Source organism: Lagenorhynchus albirostris, chromosome 15 (assembly GCF_949774975.1).
Source record: "Lagenorhynchus albirostris chromosome 15, mLagAlb1.1, whole genome shotgun sequence".
NCBI lineage: Eukaryota > Metazoa > Chordata > Mammalia > Artiodactyla > Delphinidae > Lagenorhynchus > Lagenorhynchus albirostris.
The window spans coordinates 11,807,940-11,825,782 of record NC_083109.1 but is presented as its reverse complement, the minus strand read 5'-3'; the positions used below and the strand labels follow the sequence as shown (position 1 = coordinate 11,825,782).

The window sequence follows — 17,843 nt, the reverse complement described above, 5'->3', positions numbered from 1 at the left end:
TACTGAGTGCAGGTTGACTGTAAATGCAAATCGAAACCTTAATGTACAATTTCTTGCCCCTCATACTGGCAGAAGTGTTAAAGTCTGATGATTTTCCAGGGTTGGTGAGGATGCTTTGGTGCAAGGGATGTAAATCGGCACAGCTACTTTGGAGGACAGTTTGGCAACGTTTTCAGAGATAAAAATGCTCATGCCATTCACTGTCTCTGGATCTGCCCTAGGGAGATACTCAGACACAAAGAGGCACATACAAGCATGTTCACTGCAGCCGTTAATGGCAAACAGTTGGAGACAGCCATCATTGGGGGAACATTAAAAAGATAGTGACTTAAAAAAATTAAAATGGAGGGGAGGGATAAATTAGGAGGTTGGGATTAACACTTACACACTACTATATATAAAATAGATAACCAACAAGGACCTACTATATAGCATAGGGAACTATACTCAATATTTTATAATCTGTAAGGGAAAATAATCTGAAAAAAAAATATATATATATATATATATGTTTACCTGAAACTAACATGACAGCGAAAATCAACTATACTTCAATAAAATTTTTTAAACAGTGAAGTAGAATTTATATAACATAAACTTTATAATTTTAAAGTGTAGAATTCAGTGCTTTTTAGTATATTTACAGGGTTGTGCAACCATCACCACTATCTTAATTCCAGAACATTTTTATCACCTCAAAAAGATACTCTCTGCACATTAGCAGTCACTGCCCATTTTCCCCCTCCCCTTTCCACTGGCAACCACTAACCTACCTCCTGTCTCTAGATTTGTCTGTTCTGGACATTTCATATGAATGGAACCATACGATCTGGCCTTTCGGGGGTGAGGGTGGGGTGACCGTTTTATTGTGATATAATTCACATTCCATGCAGGTTACTCGTTTTAAACGTACAGTTCAGGGTTTTAGTATATTCACAGAGTTGTGCAACCATGACAACAATTTTCGAACATTTCATCACCCCAGAAAGAAGCCCCATACCCTTTAGCTATCATCCCTGAAACTCTCCTCCCCAGCCCCAGGAAACCATTTCTGTCTCTATAGAAACAAAGGCAATCTATAGATTTGCCAATTCTGAATATTTCATATCAGTGGATCATAAAAGATGTCTTTTGTGTCTGGCTTCTTTTACTTAGCATGTTTTCAAGATTCATCCACACATTGCAATATTTGTCAGTACTTCATTCTTTTTTACTGCCGGATAACATTCCATTGTGTGGCTATACCACATTTTGTTGATCCATTCATCAGTTGGTGGACATTTGCGTTGTTTCCACCTTTGGGCTAATAATGCTGTTATGAACATCCATGTACAAGTTTCTGTACGAGCATAGGTTTTCTATTCTCCTTTGTAGAATTGCTGGGTCATATGGTAATTCTGTTTTACTTTTTGAGGAATTGCCAAACGTTTCTACAGCAGTTGTGCCATTTTACTTTTCCACCATTGATGTATTAAGGGTTCCAGTTTCTCTATATCCTTGCCAACACTTATTTTCCATTTAAAAAAAGTTATAGCTGTCCTAGTGGGTATGAACTGGTGTCTCATTGTGGTTTTGATTTCCATTTCCCTAATGACTAATGATGTGGAGCGTCTTTTCTTGTGCTTATTGGCGATTTGTATATCTTCTTTGGAGAAATGTCTATTCAATCTGTGGCATCTTTATGCTGTGCTGTAGAGCTGTTAAAAAGGAATGAGGCAGATCTATATGTAGTCACCCCTGATCATTACACTGAGCAAAATAGCAGGTAGTAGAAACTACCTGCTATAGGACTTCTCTGGTGGTCCCGTGTGCTTCCATTGCAGGGGGCACAGGTTCGATCCCAGGTCTGGGAACTAAGATCCCACGTGCCGGGCAGCCAAAAACAAGAAAAAAAAAGATGCATTGTAGTACCATGAGTTTTATATAAATACACATGTGTGCTATGTGTTACATACACACACCCCCTAGTACTGTATGGTAAATATAAATATGTAAGAGCATAGAGAAGGGTCTGGTAGAATAGTCCCCAGACTTATCAAGATGCTTGGTTACCTTGGGGCAGGGAGAGAGAGAACTAGTGGGGGTGGGATTTCATCAAAAGGGACTTTTGTCTTATTTATAACATTTTACAAAGTATTCATGAACTATCTGGTTAATAAAAAATTGTATGAAAACTCCTTAAAATATATACACAGTTTAAAAATATAAGAAAAAGGAAGCAACTGGGGAACTCTAGAGAGGGGTTAGAATCAGTGCTTTCATGCCACGTTGAAGTGAATGTACAATTACTGTTCGGAAAATGTCATTGATCATTGATTCCCTTTATGGCTCAGACCTATTTCGTCTTATATCCTTTTTATCAAAACAGTTTTGTTTGGCTTCCCTGGTGGTGCAGTGGTTGAGAGTCCTCCTGCCGATGCAGGGGACACGGGTTCGTGCCCCGGTCCGGGAAGATCCCACATGCCGCGGAGTGGGTAGGCCCGTGAGCCATGGCCGCTGAGCGTGCGCGTCCGGAGCCTGTGCTCCGCAATGGGACAGGCCACAACAGTGAGAGGCCCGTGTAACGCAAAAAAAAAAAAAAAAAAAAACCAGTTCTGTTGGTCTTTTACTAATATATAACAATACAAATAGTAGAGAGGTTTATAAAGTTAAAATTAACTGATCCTCTCTTCACCTCAAACCCCTCCTTCCCCATGACAGTTAGTGTTAGTGCAGCTTCTTTTCCTAATAAACCTCTGTGTTTTTGTATGTTCTTCTCACCCCACCCAATAAGGTGTGTTTTGTCAGCTTTCTGTTGTTGATGGGAAAAAGCTCCTTCCCCTCTAGGGGTAAGGGAAGTCCTTTTTTTTGGCTGCATTGGGTCTTCATTGCTGCATGCGGGCTTTTCTCTTGTTGCAGCAAGCGGGGGCTACTCTTGGTTGCGGTGAGCGGACTTGTCATTGCAGTGGCTTCTCTTGTTGTGGAGCACGGGCTCTAGGCGCGTGGGCTTCAGTAGTTGTGGCTTGTGGGCTCTAGAGCACAGGCTCAGTAGTTATGCCACACGGGCTTAGTTGCTCCGTGGCATATGGGATCTTCCCGGACCAGGGATCGAACCCGTGTCCCCTGCATTGGCAGGCAGATTCTTAACCACTGCGCCACCAGGGAAGTCCGAAAGGGAAGTTTATCTTTAAGCATCTGTGATAGTGGTCTTCAGCCTTGCTTTGTATCACCCCCTACCAGAGATTGTTATTTTGCAGATCCCAAGTTCTGCTCAGGTGTCTTTATTTCATAAAAAGCTCCCATGATGATTCTGATGAGGCCACAGGGTTAAGAATCATTAATCTAGTGAGTAACAGAGCAATCATAAATTGTACCCATGATGCTTCTTCGAGAATTATTTTTGGTAGGTTCTTTATGAGAGAGTAATGAGCCTGTCAGCTTTGTGGAAACATGCCTGAACTAAGATGGTCTGTTTTGTTCCAGGAATTTCACAGAATTTTCACTTTAGGTTATTTTCAGCATTGGGGCTTTAACTCTAACTAAATACTCTACATAGAGCTACCATCTGAGCCTGAGAAAGTGATCTTGGATTCCTTTTTGAAAACGGTAGGAATAAGTAGTACAGGGCAAACTTAGCTTTCTGCCATTTCAATCGAAAATGAGTGGATATAGCAAGAATGACAGATGCTTAAACCTTCCATGCCAGGCAAACTATCCCTAGGTCTTGTTTTGTAAAGTTTTTTCACCCCTCCCCCCACCCCCACCCCCAGATTTTTGTAGACTTTTTTTTTTTTTTTTTTTTGTGGTACGCGGGCCTCTCACTGTTGTGGCCTCTCCCGTTGCGGAGCACAGGCTCCGGACGCGCAGGCTTAGCGGCCATGGCTTACGGGCCCAGCCACTCCGCGGCATGTGGGATCTTCCCGGACCGGGGCACGAACCCGTGTGCCCTGCATTGGCAGGCGGACTCTCAACCACTGCACCACCAGGGAAGCCCTAGACTTCTTTATAGTATGTTTGCCTGAGATGCAAGTGAGAAACTCATGTGATTCATAAAACTCCCCACGAATTTCCATTCTTAATGTTTTCAGACATAAAACGCAGAAATTCATAGATGCCATTTAGAGACGTAATAATAATCAGTTTCTTTAGAATAATAAACCTGAGTAATCTTTCTTATATCTTAAATTTTTTTAAACTTTACATTTTCTCTTCTAGGTATTCTCATGGGAGCAGTTATAAAAATTATAGAGTTTAAAAAACTGGCAAATTGGAAGGTAGGTTTACCCAATTGTTCTTTTTTTTAACATATTTACAATTTTTATTGGTTCTTAAGTTTAGTAACACTGATTATGGTGGCTTTCTTATCATTCCTTGACTGTCAGTGAAGTTTATATTGTCCCATTAATTTTTTAACATTCTGGTAGATTAGGGTTGATATCTTTACATCTGAGTTTTCTGAAAAAGCATAAATCTCACACTTTCAAATTAACATAGGAGCATTCAATGCCATGTTTTGTTATTTACTTGCATTTTTATAATCTTAGACTAACTTGCTGTATACAGGGCTCTAATTAGCATTTAACATTAAACAATGTTTATTGCTCCTAATTCCATTCTGACAGCTGAGCCCAATAAGACACATCTGCCCAGCACTGTAGACCTTACAGAATGCTTTATATACTGTAGCTTTTGTCATCCTCATGACAACCATGGAGGTAGATTGACCACGTATTATCCCCGTTTTTACAGATGAAGAAAATGACCTCTGAGAGGTTGGGACATGTCTAACATCACAGAGCTAGAGAGCGGTTGGGTTGGCTCTTGTGTCCAGACCCTCTGGTCCTATGTGTTCTATATTTTCTCTGCCACACCATGCTGTCCTCGCTTGTGGATGTTCCCACCCTTACGTTCACACAATAGTCATTAGAGCGTGAGGTCCAAGGACTAATTGAAACTCAAGTTTCAGCTTAAACTTTGAGCATCTATATCGAGTAGGGAGTTTAACAAGTGTGTAACAAAACTGATTTTGTGGAGGGAAATAAGGTCCATTTCAAAATATTAAAAGAATTGTATGGTTAAAATGTGTCACATTTGAGCCCTTCCTACTTTGACGCAGCTCCTAGGTGTGAGGATTAATTTACCTGTGGAACTGTAGAGTATAAATTTGCAAAACAGGGCTTCCCTGGTGGCGCAGTGGTTAAGAATCCGCCTGCCAGTGCAAGGGACACGGGTTTGAGTCCTGGTCCGGGAAGATCCCACATGCCGTGGAGCAACTAAGCCCGTGCGCCACAACTACTGAGCCTATGCTCTAGGGCCTGCGAGCCACAATTACTGAAGCCTGTGCAGCTAGAGCCTATGCTCCACAACAAGAGAAGCCCACCACAATGAGAAGCCCGCACACCGCAACGAAGAGTAGCCCCCGCTCACCACAACTAGAGAAAGCCCAAAGCCCATACACGGCAACGAAGACCCAATGCAGCCAAACATAAAGAAATAAGTAAATTAAAAAAAAAAAAAATTTGCAAAACAAGCCTCATGGTCTGACGTAAAACACAATTTGAAGCTGTTATAAATAATATTCAGGATATATTTTATTAAATGAATTCTCAAAATGTACATTGAGCTTGGAATATTTCTAGAGCTACCCTCAGCTGGGGAAGGGGCTAGGCAGGCCCCACTGGAGCATGCTGTGTATGATGCTCAACTGGTTCAGTTTAACCCCCCTCACAGTAGCTTCTGCAACTGGTTCAGTTTAACCCCCCTCACAGTGGCTCATTCTAGGGCAGGAGCAACTGACTGTACACTCTTTCTCAACTCTTAGACTAGATAGAGCCTGATGTGTAAATACCACCTGCTAACACATTTTGTTTGATTTAAAATCAATTGATCAAAATTGGAATCGATTTTAAAACAATTAAAAAATCATTAAGTTTTTTGTTTTGTTTTATTTTGTTTTTCATGGAGGAGAAAGAAAGAGTGGCTTTATTTCTTTGCCAGGCAAAGGGGGAACACAGTAGGTTAGCGCCTCAAGAACTGTGCCCCCAGTTTTATTTTAAATGTTATTAATCTATACAAAATTCTAGAAATTTCACATGGATTTTTTTAATATTTTAAACTGCTTAATTTGTAATCTTTTTAAAAAATTAATTAAAGTATTTATTTTTGGCTGCATTGGATCTTCGTTGCTGCGCGCGGGCTTTCTCTAGTTGCAGTGAGTGGGGGCTACTCTTCGATGTCATGAGCAGACTTCTCTTGTTGTGGAGCACGGGCTGTAGGCACGCAGGCTTCAGTAGTTATGGAATGCGGGCTCAGTAGTTGTGGCTCACGGGCTTAGTTGCCCCAAGGCGTGTGGGATCTTCCCGGACCAGGGCTCAAGCCTGTGTCCCCTGCATTGGTAGGCGGATTCTTAACCACTGCGCCACCAGGGAAGTCCTCACATAAAAATTTGAACTTCTAGCTTCTCTCAAAGTAGCAGAAGCTCTCTCAACACCAGGCCCACATTCCCCACAGCAGAGATCCGAGGCACTGAGTGCAGCTGCAGCCCTGGGGAACGCTGTATGATCCCTTCTCCGAGCAGGAGGAGGAAAGGTTATCTTTTATTTTTAGTTTTATATGCTTCGGTATTATTAAATTTATTTTTCAACAGATGTTAGTTTTCAAGTTAAATAATAATAATATATTGAATAGTATAGATGAGTGAACCACAGTTGGGTGGTGAATGTAATTAAGTGCCCTGAAGAGCCATCTAGACAACCAGTGCTTGACCTCAGAAACGGGTGAGGTTTTTAGGCTAAAACCATTGGGCAGGCTTTCTGGAGGAGCAGGTGTTTGTGGAAGCCAAAGCAGGAAGTAGGATCTGTTTGGAAACTGGGTGCTGCAGCGAACAGGGGAGGTAAGAAAAACAGTGAAGTTGCTGGGTGTTTTCTTTCCATGTAGGTCTGTTTCCAGACTGTCCTGCTGGGCCTGCCTTCTACCTATATTGTCATATGCTTAATATGTTTCTTTAAGTCAACTTGCTTTTTTATGTATGTAAGTCTTTATAACAGTTTTTTAAAAGCTTTTATTGTGGTAAAATATACGTAACATAAAATTTAGCATTTTAGCCATTTTTAAGTGTACAATTCAGTGGCATTAAATACATTTACAATGTTGTTTAATCATCACCACTATCTATTTCCAGAATTTTTTCATCATCCCAGATGGAAACTCTACCCATTAAACAATTCCCTATTCCTCTCTCCCTACTTTGTTTTCTACTTTCTATTTTTCTTAGTATTTTCTATTTTTTTAGTAGCCCCTATTCTACTTTCTGTGTTTATGAATTTACCTATTCTAGGTACCTCAAATGGGTGGAATCATATAATATTTGTCCTTTTTTATCTGGCTTATTTTATCAATACTTAGCATGATGTGTTTTTTCTGTTTTGTTTTGTTTTGTTTTTGCGGTACGTGGGCCTCTCACTGGTGTGGCCTCTCCCGCTGTGGAGCACAGGCTCCGGACGCACAGGCTCGGCGGCCATGGCTCACGGGCCTAGCTGCTCCGCAGCATGTGGGATCTTCCCAGACCGGGGCACAAACCCGTGTCCCCTGCATCGGCAGGTGGACTCAACCACTGTGCCACCAGGGAAGCCCTAGCATGATGTTTTTAAGGTTCATCCACTTTGTAGCCTGTGTCATAACTTGTTTCCTTTTTATGGCTGAATAATATTCCATGGTCAGTATATACGACACTTTGTTTATCCATTTATCTGTTGATGGGCCCTGGGGTTGTTTCCACCTTTTGACTGTCATGAATAATGCTGCTATGAACGTTGGTGTACTATATACATTTATTTTAAAGGAAACATTATAATACTGTTTTAAGTGGGAAACCAATATTGTTTTTATAAATAAATACGATAAAAACAAAGTGGTACATTTGCTTGCTGAAGCTTCTGAGGACAAGCCTGTCCTCTTTGTCAAAAAGGGGGATCAGCATATTGGAGAGAGGCTTAACACGGTAGCACCAAACTGATGCGTCTGACTTAATTGGGATTGAGAAAGAATCAAAAAGGGCTGACTTTCTCAATCCGTGGGGTCAGTGGTATTCGACACACATTGCTCAAGTACCACCTAAAACCACATCAGATCACTTTAGGGGAGATACTGCCCAAAGGAACCTGGGATCTTTCTGTGACACTATTCACTGTAAGGTGGTATGTGCATTTCCTGTGGCTTCTGTAACGAATTACCACAAATTGGGTGGCTTAAAACAGCAGAGATTTGTTCTCTCATAGTTCTAGAGGCCAGAAGTCTGAAATCAAGGTGTTGGCAGGGCCACACTCCCTCAAGGGAGCGAATCCAGGCCCTAGAGGAGAATCCTTCGCTGCCTCTTCCGGCTTCAGGTGGTCCCAGGCATTCCTTGGTGATGGCAGCCTAACTCCTGTCTCTGCTTCAGTCTGTCCTCATGTGCCTTCATCTCTGTGTCTGTGTGTCCCCTTCTGTCTCTTTTAAGGACACTGTCATTGGGTTTAGGGCCCACCCTAATCCAGTATGATCTCAGCTGTGATTCTTCCATTAATTCCATCTGCAAAGACCCTATTTTCAAATCAGGTCGCATTTTGAGGTTCCAGGTCACATGAATTGGGAGGAGAGGACACTGTGAACCCACTGCAGGTGGGTTCTCCGTTTTCCCAGGGAGTGTTTTGTTTCTGAAACTCCCAGAGTCTCTGCAGTGGCCCAACTGCACAGATCCTGCGAATAGCTTGCCCCACAAAGCACAGAGATCGGCCCATTTCTTTTCACATGGCCCCAGTCTGAGTCATGAGCTTGTGATACAGGCGGTTATTTTAAGACTTAATAAGGCATTTTCAGAAGTCATCATTTGCTTCTATTTTGAGCCTTTTTTGAATGTTATTTTAGTCTTTATGGTAACAGCCGTACATTTGTAAGGATACATTTATCATTCTTTTGAATAGGGATTTTGACAAGAAGTCAGACTGTCAAGATTGTGACATAGAAGTTTTCATATGAAAAGGGCCTGATTTTGCAGTATTAAATAGACTGCGTATTACCTGTAGTCATTTTGGGTTTGAGAACCAGTATGTATTTTCCCCCAATCCACCAACAACTAGAGAACTGTATTACTATAGAAGATGAAATTATTATTCCATTCCCCCCAAAAGTGGCCATATTCTAAAAATACCTTTCATAATGGTACTTAATATTTGAATCTGAAAGCATGACAAGGGGCTCGCTTTATAGCCATGTCCCAGGTTGCAAGGGCATCAGGTGAGGACCGTTTCATCACATCAGATTTAGGAAAATGGCATAGTTGTCTATGACATGCAGAGAAAAGGCAGGGCTATTTTAAACATGAGTAGGGTTTACTCTTCCTCTAAGTGGATTGTTTTAGGGCTTACCATTAACCTTTTTCCTGGAGGAATCCAATTTGTGGACTTGTTTTTGAAAGTGTTCTATTTGAATTGAAATGTTTTCTATATTAAAATTAGTTTTCTTTCCTTAGTAAAGAATAAAAAGCATACCGCTGTATGTTTGGAAGTGGTTCATTCTGCTATTTATTTTGCTGGTCACCTTTTAAAATCATTTGTCCTACATTTTTAAATGCAGGTTTTGAGAGTTTTGTATATTTGTTTGTTTTTGTCTCTCCTTTTGTTTGTTTTTGTCGCTCCTTTTGTTTGGTTTTATTATCAGGTGGTGGTTTAAGCATTGTATTTTTCCACTGGGCCAGGTTCTAAGAGAACAGTTACTTTGGCTTTTCATTGATGGATTTATTTCTTAATTACACAGATTTCATGCCTCTGAAAATATCCATTTTATATTTACAGGAGGAAGAAATGTTTCGTCCAAATATGTTTTTCCTCCTTTTGCTTCCACCTATTATATTTGAGTCAGGATATTCATTACACAAGGTAAGACTCAGGCACACATTAGTGCTTTTGGTCCGGGTGGCTCCGTGTGTTTGTAAGGCAAGTTCCTTAAAAGCTCAGGTGTTAATTTAGCAGTGGTGGCTCTGTGTGAACACCCTGGCGTGTGTGGTAGAAGCTAGACTGTCATGCCTGACTTGTAGAGGGAGCAAACATGGTCAGTGGGCTGCTTTCATGGTTTTAGGCAGTGTGGCTTACTAGTGTTTTCCATAGAGGGGTACTTTGCCTAGAAAGAAATAGCCAAAGTGATTTTGGTGGTACACAGGTGTTACATTGACTCCTCTTGGACACAGACTGACCCATGTTAAGAGGACAGACTGTGTCCTGGGATGACAGGGACAGGTGCCCCAGGCCTACTGGTTCTCTCACGTCACCATATCGGGCCTTTCTCCTGCCTTGGGCCCATCCATCCTTCAGTGTCTCCCCTCTCAGGGCACTGCCCTGGGCCTCAGCTCCCAGCCATTATGCCCTTTAAGCCCCAGTCTCCATTCCTTCCCACCCTCTCCCTGGCCGTGCTTTTCCTCACCAGACTGGAGCCCCATCCTTCCCCCTAGTCTTCCACCTCCTTCTGGCCCAGCTACCTACTCCCACAGTTGCTCCGCTCATTCTTGGCTCCCTGACCCTGGAGAGCAGCATCACTGGCCCCTGCTCAGTTCTCTGCTTTGCTCTGGCATTTCTGGTCTCTGTCTTCCAGCTTCCAGTGGGGCTCTTTCTGCCTGGGCAGGAGCTTCTCGCTTTTAAGCCAGTTTGTGTGTGTACCTGAGTCTTTTCCTTGTCTATGAGTTCCTTTTTTTTTTTTTAATTTGTGTAGCAAACTTGTTTTTTTTAATACATTTATTTATTTATTTATTTATTTATTTATGGCTGCGTTGGGTCTTCGTTGCTGCCTGCGGGCTTTCTCTAGTTGCAGTGAGCGGGGCTACTCTTCAATGCGGTGCGCCGGCTTCTCATTGTGGTGGCTTCTCTTGTTGTGGAGCGTGGGCTCTAGGTGTGTGAGCTTCAGTAGTTGTGGCATGCGGGCTCAGTAGTTGTGGCGCACGGGCTCTAGAGCGCAGGCTCAGTAGTTGTAGCGCACAGGCTTAGTTGCTCCGTGGCATGTGGGATCTTCCCGGACCAGGGCTCGAACCCATGTCCCCTGCATTGGCAGGCGGATTCTAAACCACTGTGTTACTAGGGAAGTCCATATGAGTTCTTTTTAAATATAAGTGTATTTAAGTTTTAAAATAAAAAGGTGATTCAACTTAAAATACTAGTAATACAACAGTTATTTTGTAAATATGATTTTAAAAAACTGTGAAGGTTGGAAAGACTAAGGATCGGCATATCTTTGGAGAGAGGAAAGAGCCTGGACTTTAGAGCCGGAGAGACCTAGGCCTAATCATGCGCTGCCCCCTATAGGTTCCTCTTGAGTAGAGTAGAAATTAAAAACAGAGGACAAAAAGATCCCCAAAACCCTACCTCCTAGGTTGCTTTGAGATTTACATTAGATGAAAGTGTATGCAAAGCACCACTCACCACATTAAATAATTGGTAGTGCTTCTTGTTATTATCTATTATAACATGACTAGTGTTACTATTAATAATAATGTAATAAACTTGAGTTAAATTTGTTATGAGAGTTTTGGTAAAAACATACAAATTAAATTTTTAATTTTCCTCCTGGATATTAAAGCAAAATTATTCTAAGATGTTCAGGCCAGATTTTTTTTAAGTTATTATTTTATTGTGCATTAATCAAAATAAAAAGTGAAAAGGAAATTTAATATTAAAAAAGTCCCATATCTTATAAACCATTACTGACATCAGATAATTGTTAAAAAGAAAACAAGCAAGAAGGATTTGAAGGTCAGTATCTCTCACTCTTTAATTTTGTGAACAAATCTTGAAAGAACTGAGCAGATTATGAAAATATTTCAAAACAGTGCTGAAGAAAATGGATTGATTTTTTTTTTTTCCCTTTGCCTGCCACTCGGCATGTGGGATCTTAGTTCCTCGACCAGGGATTGAACCTGGGCCCTCGGCAATGAGAGCAAGAGTCCTAATCACTGGACTGCCAGGGAACTCCCGAAAAATGATTCGATTTTGACTTAAAAACATAAGACTGGTTATTATATTAGCACATGTAAACTTTTTATTTTCTAATTTTTTGGAGGGAGGGGAAATAAACTTATTCAAAATTTGAGGAAAATAGTAGTTTCTTAAGAGAAGAAATTTTTGAAGATGGCTTTACAGCAGAAACTGTGACAATTTATGTGAAAGGGACTAGTGTGAGTTGGAATGGGAATTCAGAGACTTCTGTCCACTGCCTACCCACCCCCAAAGAAGATAGGAAGTTGACTTTATTTTAATATTGCTATATTTGCTGACGTAAATTTGGACTTGGAGTAAAAATTTCAGTACAGTTATCATCAGTTGGTATGTATTAGGTAGGCAGCTATTTGGTTCTTTAAATTATTAATATAAAGAATAGAACTTTTTAAAAAATAAATTTATTTATTTATTTATTTTTGGCTGCATTGGGTCTTTGTTGCTGCGCGTCGGCTTTCTCTAGTTGGGGCGAGCGGGGGCTACTCTTCATTGAAGTGCACAGGCTTCTCATTGCGGTGGCTTCTCTTGTTGTGGAGCATGGGCTCTAGGCACGCGGGCCTCAGAAGCTGTGGCTCACGGGCTCTAGAGCGCAGGCTCAGTAATTGTGGTGCACAGGCTTAGTTGCTCCGCGGCATGTGGGATCTTCCTGGACCAGGGCTCGAACCCATGTTTCCTGTATTGGCAGGCGGATTCTTAACCACTGCACCACCAGGGAAGCCCAAGAATAGAACATTTTTTAAATTATGTCTGAGAGAAGCAGATAAATTTGCTTTATGTAGCAAAGGGAAGTTCTTACAGTGGGGCAACTTGAATTTGGGTAACTTTCCAACATCCAGATTAATATTAGCCAACGACGTAAGTTATATCAGAATTAGATCCCTATAAACAGACCAAGGCTTAGTGTAATCTATTTTTAAATAACAAAATTAAGCAGCTCTCTGCAAAGAAAAACTCATAGATGAAAGCCTTTTGTTTAGGAAAAAACCAAATCATTGTGTTTGCTTTGAGCTATTTTAAAGTTCTTTGTGTGCTAAAGATTGAGATGCCAAACAAAGTAATTGAATGTCTGATTATGGTCAGCCAAATCAAAATTGCAAAAAATGAAGCAAAGAAACTTCCTGAAGGAGATAGGCTTAGTGGGTTGTCAGTGCTGAGCTGAGGACAGTCTTCTGAAGTGAGCTTTAAAGATCAGTTCCTGGGAATTCCCTCGTGGTCCAGTGGTTAGGACTCAGCACTTTCACTGCCGAGGGCCCGGGTTTCAATCCCTGGTCAGGGAACTAAGATCCCACAAGCTGCATGACGTGGCCAAAAAAAAAAAGTATCAGTTCCTGTTGTTCATGGCTTGACAATTTCTGAGCGAAAAAATGGTTTTCCTTGTCCAGACCCACAATCACGGACCATCAAGTTACCCTGGCCTTATTCCTAAACAGAGTCCACAGGGTTCTAATAAATAGCTTAATTTTTTAAATTTTATGGAAATTTGAAAGATGTTACCATACTGCTTGGACTCAAATATTTTCTCTTAAATGCTGTATAGATGGGAATATATTTTATCTATCACATTTGATGATATTAATAGAGTGAAATAAAATTGCTTAAAAGATGTGGACTACAAAAAGGAGCTTCTGATAGTATAAACTATTATCTTGACATTCTTTGTAGCAATGTACCTTTTCTTAATTAATTGAAAAATTATAATTATATAAACTTCGGACTTTAATCAGACATGAAACACAGTTAATTCCTTTAGTACCTATTCATGGGGCATCTTGCATCTCACAGGCTGTATGCCAGTGACTGTTATACAAAAGCAGATGTGGTCTTTGCCCCCATTGAGCCTGCAACCTAGTGGGAAAGACAGATACCAAATAATTACATAAAATAAATGTAACGTTTCAGCTATGTCAAGTGCTACCAGGAGAGAGTCACTGTGCATTGAGAGAATAGACTGGGATCTGACTTGGGTAAGGGATCAGAGAAGGCTTCCCTCAGGAAGAGTCAAAATGTCCTGAGATCTTGGGACGATTAAAGTTCACTAAGCGAAGGGGAAGGAAGAGTGGTCCAAGCCCAGGGAGCATGATGTGTTTGAAAAACAAAAAGCTACTAGTGTGACTGGAACCCAGAGAACAAAGGGGAGGTTAGAGGCCTTCGAGGGGTCAAACCATCCAGGCTTTGGTTGGGTTTTAACTGCGTTTTGAGTGGAAGTGGGGGTCAGAATGTAGGCAGCACAGTCAGACTTATCTTTTGCAGAGATCATTCTGGAAGCATTTGGAGAGCAAGAGGGCAAGGGCCAGGGCTGGTTGAGACTTGTTAGAAGCTATTGCAGTGATCCAGGGGAGAGATGATGGCAGTTGGGCAAGGGCAGTGGGGATGGTGATGGAGAGAAGCAGGGAGATGTGAGTGACGTGGGGAACGCAAAAGCCACAGGACTTGGCTCTGCATTGCATGTGGGGGTGAGGGAAGATGCCCAGGTTTCTAGAGCTTGCCAACCAAGGTGGGTGATGGTGCCCTTTACAGAGAATCAAGCATGTGAGGAGGGCCAGCTGTGGGGTCCATGACTTCACTGAGCAGACCAGCCTTTCTAATCATTCCTCTCATTTCTGTTCTCTCAAACAGGGTAACTTCTTTCAAAATATTGGTTCCATCACCCTATTTGCTGTTTTTGGTACGGCAATTTCCGCTTTTATAGTAGGTGGAGGAATTTACTTTCTGGGTCAGGTAAGGAAAACATCTTTGAAAACTTTGAAAACCTTAAATTCTTAGAGCTCATGCAGGGCAGTGGGGTAGTGACACCTCATGGGGGTTTTACAGTCAAGGTAAATGCTCTCCTGCAAAGAAATCCGGACTCAAACAAGGCACAGTAAAGGCATGCTGAAGTTGTCTCTCAGTGTCCTCGAGAAGCTTTGGTGTCTGGAATTGAGTGAATCTTTTCCATAATCCCCAAAAGTATTTGATATTATTTGCAAACCAATATTGTCTTAAGTTGGAATACCTAAAAATAAAGCAGAATATATACCATCAAGATCTTCAAATTATAACAGTATCAATTCTGTTGTCCGACTGAATCAAGGTTAAACACTGTTTCTTTAATAAAAATTTGCATTTTAAAAATCAAAGATAATTCTGTATGTCTTCACTCAATTCTAAGCTGTCCTGTAGAATTACTTTCCCTGGATTTTCCACCATTGCTAAACCAATTCCCGGTGTCATCAACTGAGTGTTTTGTACTTTGAATTCAAATTAATTTGAATTAATTTAAACCAGACCTACCTAGGAAGGTAGTATCTGTAGCTTTGCATTATGCACGTGTGTGCATGTCACAGTTCTCTTCCAGTATGGTCAGTTGCAGAAAGTTTCTCCGCCCTAGTTCTGCAAACGCAGTTTGAGATCCAGGCCTTGGGGTAACTGGCAGATTTCTCTTACATGTGTCAGATATGTCTGCTGCTTTTGATGGCTGTCGGTAAAAGCCCATATATTCCATCTGATTTTCACCTTTACTGCTGCCTCAATGGCACCAGAATAAATCTGTCTGTCATGCAACCTTCTTCATTGCTCAGCTTCCAGCTTCAAATGGGAATAAACTTTAGAGAAGAAAACTCGTTAATTTGGCTTGCAAATATTAGTGTTCATTTTCGTACTTCCTGTGTATGATGATTGAATGCATGCCTAAACTAAAACTTAGGAGTTTTCTGTATTTTTCAAGTGGTTTGGGGACTGAAGATTAATGTCCTTATTAGTTTGTAATAAAGCACTAATGGACATTTTAATCTTCTTGGCTGTTCTCCAGGGGTTTTTTTTGTGTGTCTGTGTGTTTGTGTTTTTTATTTTACAGGCTGATGTAATCTCTAAACTCAACATGACAGACAGGTAAACCTTTCATACTGTAACACCCATGTGGCTACTTTTCAGACTGGGGCCAAGTTTTCTCCACATTGATTCCTAGCTGTGGTACTTCTCTATTCTGTCTTTTCGTTTTGCTGACTATTTCTGCTGTAGAATCTATTCTGAATTAATTTGTGTCTCTGAAATGAATCAAAACTATATTGAGGAATTTTGAAGATCTCCAGTCAGAGGGTTGCTGATGGAAATGATTTAGTTTCAGCTTTGAAGGGAATAACTCTTGGTTAGTTAAGTTAACTGCCACCTCACACACACCACACGCTGCACCATTGTCCTTTTATTATTAAGAATCATCTTCAGCTCATTTCTAAGGCTTTGCAATGGCCATAATGAAAAGTTGTCTTCTTGAGAGATTGGGGATGGAGTCGGGGGTGAGGTGTGAATCTTTACTCTGGGATTCCCCCCAAGGCGGTGGGGATGGGGAGGGGGAAGGAGGTGCTCTGTTGTGGGCACCCTTCTCAGGCTGCAGCTACTCCATTGGGCACTCAGAGCTGCTGTCTAGGAGCCCAATCCAGAAATTTCCATAATTGGCTTAGCAAGAAGCAACCTAGGAAGCCGAAGTTACCAGATCTAGTGCTAAAAAAGTGCACACACACAGCGTGACCTGGTTTCCCGTCTCTGAGAAGTGCAGTGAATATGCAGCCTTGCTCTGTGTTTCTCTCCCGGGAGCACTGGATTCTGTCTTGTGCTTGGCTGGGGAGCTCGGAAGTGGGACCCAGTGCTCTGCCCCGGGGTCCCTTTCACTGGGCCAACCAGAGCTTACAGCCTTCAGCAGCAACTTGGAGATTAAAATCTTGGAGCCCTTTTCGTGAGAAATGTGCCTTTGATAGCATCAAGTCCAGCCTCATTTTCTCTCCAGGGACATAAATTTCAAAGCCTTTGTTGTAAGATAGTCTTGCTATACAAACAAGTAGCGAAAGTCACATCCCTGTTCCATAGGGAGCGTGAAGCGGAGCAGAACTGATGCCCTGCATTTTGTAGGTATTTTGCAACTGAAAAGAAATGTTCAAAACCCAGTGGATGTAAAGGAAGATGTCACAGCATTCAGTCCTTCAACCTGTTTGGGGGCAACTGCTTAGAGATACAAAAAACGCTTGATAAATCCTTGTGTAATTGAATTGAACCGGAGGTTGGGATGTTCAGGAAGAGAGGAATAAAAGAATTGGCCCTTAGACAAGCAGAGTAAGAACCAGGTGGAGTTTCTCTCTGTGTGGGCAGACACTTCCTTTCCTGTTAGAAAGTGACTGTCCCACAGATGGGGGGGTGCTCTGGGGGAAATTAGCCAGCAGTCGCAAACCCACACAGCTGCAGGGCCTGACAGAACCCTTCACAGAGGGGAGCTGGCCAGGTGTGTGTCTGGAGGTGGTGACAGTGGTGAGCCGGAGAGCCCATCGTCTGAAGGGGACAGCCACCTCTTAGCTCCACCGGCTAATTACCACGTGGAAACATGGACCCAGAATTGCCAGATACTTAATTGTTTTTTTTCCAAAAGAGGCCAAGTTTCTAGATTTTAATAGGGAATTTTCCTGTTTTAAATGTTGCCAACTTGATCCATTTTTCAAAACACCATGCAGGTCAAACATGAGGCCCATGGACCTCTGCTCGGTAGGAAACATAAAAATAACTTTTTTGCACAGAAGGTTTTACTTCACTGGTGTTTCCTCTGGAGAACTTATTCACTCATAGATACACCCTAAATTATTTCACCATCCCAGTCCATTTTCTTTTTTTTTTTTATTTTTAAATTTTATTTATTTTTGGCTGCGTTGGGTCTTCGTTGCTGCACACAGGCTTTCTCTAGTTGCGGCGAGTGGGGCTTCTCATTGCGGTGGCTTCTCTTGTTGCAGAGCACGGGCTCTAGGTGTGTGGGCTTCAGTAGTTGTGGCATGCAGGCTCAGTAGTTGCGGCTCATGGGCTCTAGAGCGCAGACTCAGTAGTTGTGGTACAGGG

The 17,843-nt window shown here is 41.7% G+C and overlaps 1 protein-coding gene across 6 annotated transcripts in view; it reads left to right on the top strand.

Moving 5' to 3' along the window:
• Positions 1–17,843, top strand: part of SLC9A8 (solute carrier family 9 member A8) — a 68,389-nt gene that overhangs the window by 19,237 nt on the left and 31,309 nt on the right. For 3 of the 6 annotated variants that reach the window (XM_060125036.1, XM_060125035.1, XM_060125031.1), the window contains exons 4-7: positions 4,195–4,253; positions 9,807–9,890; positions 14,610–14,711; positions 15,781–15,860. In XM_060125036.1, coding sequence (XP_059981019.1) covers positions 4,195–4,253; positions 9,807–9,890; positions 14,610–14,711; positions 15,781–15,860 — 325 coding nt within the window. The remainder of the gene's footprint in view (positions 1–4,194; positions 4,254–9,806; positions 9,891–14,609; positions 14,712–15,780; positions 15,861–17,843) is intronic. The other 3 variants (XM_060125032.1, XM_060125034.1, XM_060125033.1) reach the window with 3 other exon arrangements.